At 57.6% G+C, this 2,753-nt stretch overlaps 1 protein-coding gene across 1 annotated transcript in view; it reads right to left on the bottom strand.

The window, feature by feature from the left end:
- Nucleotides 1-2,753, bottom strand: part of BZRAP1 (benzodiazepine receptor (peripheral) associated protein 1) — a 25,595-nt gene that overhangs the window by 5,131 nt on the left and 17,711 nt on the right. Inside the window, 4 exon segments of the mRNA XM_006756226.2 lie at nt 475-643; nt 1,476-1,630; nt 1,729-1,831; nt 2,463-2,749. Of these exon segments, the coding sequence (XP_006756289.1) occupies nt 475-643; nt 1,476-1,630; nt 1,729-1,831; nt 2,463-2,749 (714 nt within the window).

The following is a 2,753-nucleotide window of genomic DNA, read 5'->3' as shown; positions in this document are numbered from 1 at the left end:
TGGCTCAGTTGATATAGTGTCAGCCTGCAGACTGAAGGATCCCAGGTTCGAGTCCTGTCAAGGGCACATGACGGGGGTTGGGGGCTCATTCCCCAGTAGGGTGCATGCAGGAGGCAGCCGATCAGTGATTCTCTCCCATCATTGATGGTTCTATCTCTCTTTCCCCTCCGAAACCAATAAAAAAAAATGTTTTTTTTTAAAAAGAGCATTCTTCTCCCATCCCTAACCTCCAGGATCCAAAAGACAAAGCCCATCCCCTCTGCAGCAGACCGTGCTCCATGTGGCAACTGGCTGCTGTGGCCACACTGGCCTCAGTCTGTGAGGCCCCCGGGGCTGTGCGAGACTCTTGAAAAATGAGGCTCCCCACCTCTCCAGACACACAAATGCTCCATACTCCAGACATACAGAGCTTGGGGGGCGGGGGGGATTGGAACTGGGGTGGGGCCTTGGCTGAGGCGCAGCGGCCGGTCATACCTGAGCCCTCAACGAGACCCTGCGGGGACAGATAACCCTGCTGAAACAGCTGCTGTCTCCCTGCGGGAGTGTCCACGGCCACCTCAGCCACCATGTTGCAGGGGATGTAGCCCATCCGGCCTCCACCTTCGCCCCGGTAGAAGCCATCAGCATCCTTGTCCCCAAACACCTGGAGGCAAAGACCAGCTGTGTCAGGAGGCCAGTTGAGCTTGCTCCCTGTGCCCAAGGCCCCAGCCCCACAGCGCTACACTTGGAATTGCAGAACGCTCTGCCTTTTGTGGCTGTGGAACACGAAATAGGGGGAAAGGGCCAAGAATAAGGATCAGAGAGATGAAAGAAAATAGCCTTTTTTGTATTATCGTCACCCACTACCTGCATGTCCATTCCCCTGGCCCTACCTCAAACTAGATCTCCGCAACCTCAGAGCAAGAGCAAAACCCTTCAATAAATACTTGGAAGCACAATAAAAGCTGTGATGCTGCCCAGCTGATGTGGCTCAGTGGTGGAGTGTCAACCTATGAACCAGGAGGTCATGGTTCAATTCCCAGTCAGGGCATAGGCCCGGGTTTTGGGCTCTATCCCCAGTGTGAGGGGCTTGGGGGTGCAGGAGGCAACCGACCAATGATTCTTATCATTACCATTTCTATCTCTCATCTCCCTTCCTCTCTGAAATCAATATAGATAGATAGATAGATAGATAGATAGATAGATAGATAGATAGATATTGCAATGTTAACAGCAGTAGTTATATTGGGCTATGTGCCAGGCAGTTGTGAATTGAATCATTTAAACCTCAAAAGAGCCCTGTGAGGTAGACATTAACATTATCCCCATTTTACCAATGAGGAAACAGGCCCAGAAGAGTTCATCTATTCAAGGTTACACAGCCAGAAGGAACAACCCCATTGCACGTGGCTCTAAAAGCTGTGTGCTGGCCCATGTATGGGTTCTATCTCCGCACAGGAGAGGAGGGAGGGGGGAGGACCCGGACAGTGAGACACCTTCAGGATCTGGCCTTCCCGGAAGGGGAGCTCCTCTTCCCCAGCATCGGGGTTGGGTGACATTGACACAGGGTCGTAGTCAAACAGAGCCACAAAGACCCTGACAGGTAGGTCCTGGTGAGCCAGCACTTCTTCTGGGCGGCTCCTCGGAGGGGCTGTGGTAAGTTGGGGAGAGAGAGCAATGATAATGAGCTCTGGCCAAGAGGCTAGGAGAGGCCCCCTCCACCCCGCCCCGCTCCCATCAGGTGCTCACCCAGCTCGGTGGCGGCGTCTGGCCTGGGGGCTCGGGTCCCTCTCCGAAGGGGGCCCCTCTGCCCAGACCTGTCCTGCCCTCTGGGCTCTCCAATCTCCGTTGCCTGCAAAGAGGGGGCAACAGAGGGCAGAAATGTCACACCATCCCTCTGGCGGGCACCTCAACAGGGGCAGGACCCCGCACGTGCTCCCCAGCTCTGCCCCGTCAGCAAAAGCAGCACAGCAGAGCAGGGACACAACATTCCTCTCCTGCAGTCTCGGTCCAACCTCACTGGAGACTTCAGACACCCCCATGGGGGAAGGAAGGGCCGGTGGAGAGCCCCAGCTCCAGCCACCCCGGTAGCTGTGTGCAGTGGAGGGGACTAAGGTGAGAGCTTAGAGCTGACCCAGGAGGAATTGAGAGGAGGGCCTCTCCTCCGTGTCAGGGTGGGTGACGCTGGACATCACAGTCAGTGTCCTAAGGGGAGGAAGGGCCACCCCGCCCAAAGGCCGGGGCCGGCTGGCGGCAATTGGTGACTAAGTAACAACAGAATGTGGTGCCTCCTAGTTCCGATCAACAGAAGCAGCAAAGCAGTGGAATGCGGGTGGGAAGAGACAGATGAGGGAGCCCAGAGGCCCAGCCCCACCTCTGCTGATGAAGGCGGCAGCGTGGAATGGGAGTGGCTGGTGGGCAGCAAGCAGAGCCGCCGGGCGGCAGCAGGCAGGGGGCTGCCGGGGTGGGGAGTGGGCACGGACCCGGGAGGCTGGCTCCTTGGCTCTGCCAGTTGCACCGCAGCCTCTCCGCTCTGGCTCCCCTCTCTCCCAGGCCGGGAGGCGTGGGTAGGGGCTGGGGCCTGAATTGGCCTTCCGAGCTCCCCTGGACCTTCCTATGGGCACCGTGCCCCAGGCCTCCCCGTCTCTGAGGTGGCAGGAGCTGGTGGTGATGCTGACACCCCCGCCGCCTGCCTCCTGCTCATCCTCAGAATCATATTCGATGCTGATTTCCAAGCACTTGGGGGAGAGGCAGCTGGTCAGGATAGACTCTGG

Source organism: Myotis davidii, unplaced genomic scaffold, assembly GCF_000327345.1.
Source record: "Myotis davidii unplaced genomic scaffold, ASM32734v1 scaffold993, whole genome shotgun sequence".
Classification (NCBI taxonomy): domain Eukaryota; kingdom Metazoa; phylum Chordata; class Mammalia; order Chiroptera; family Vespertilionidae; genus Myotis; species Myotis davidii.
This window is presented reverse-complemented; position numbering and strand designations above follow the sequence as displayed.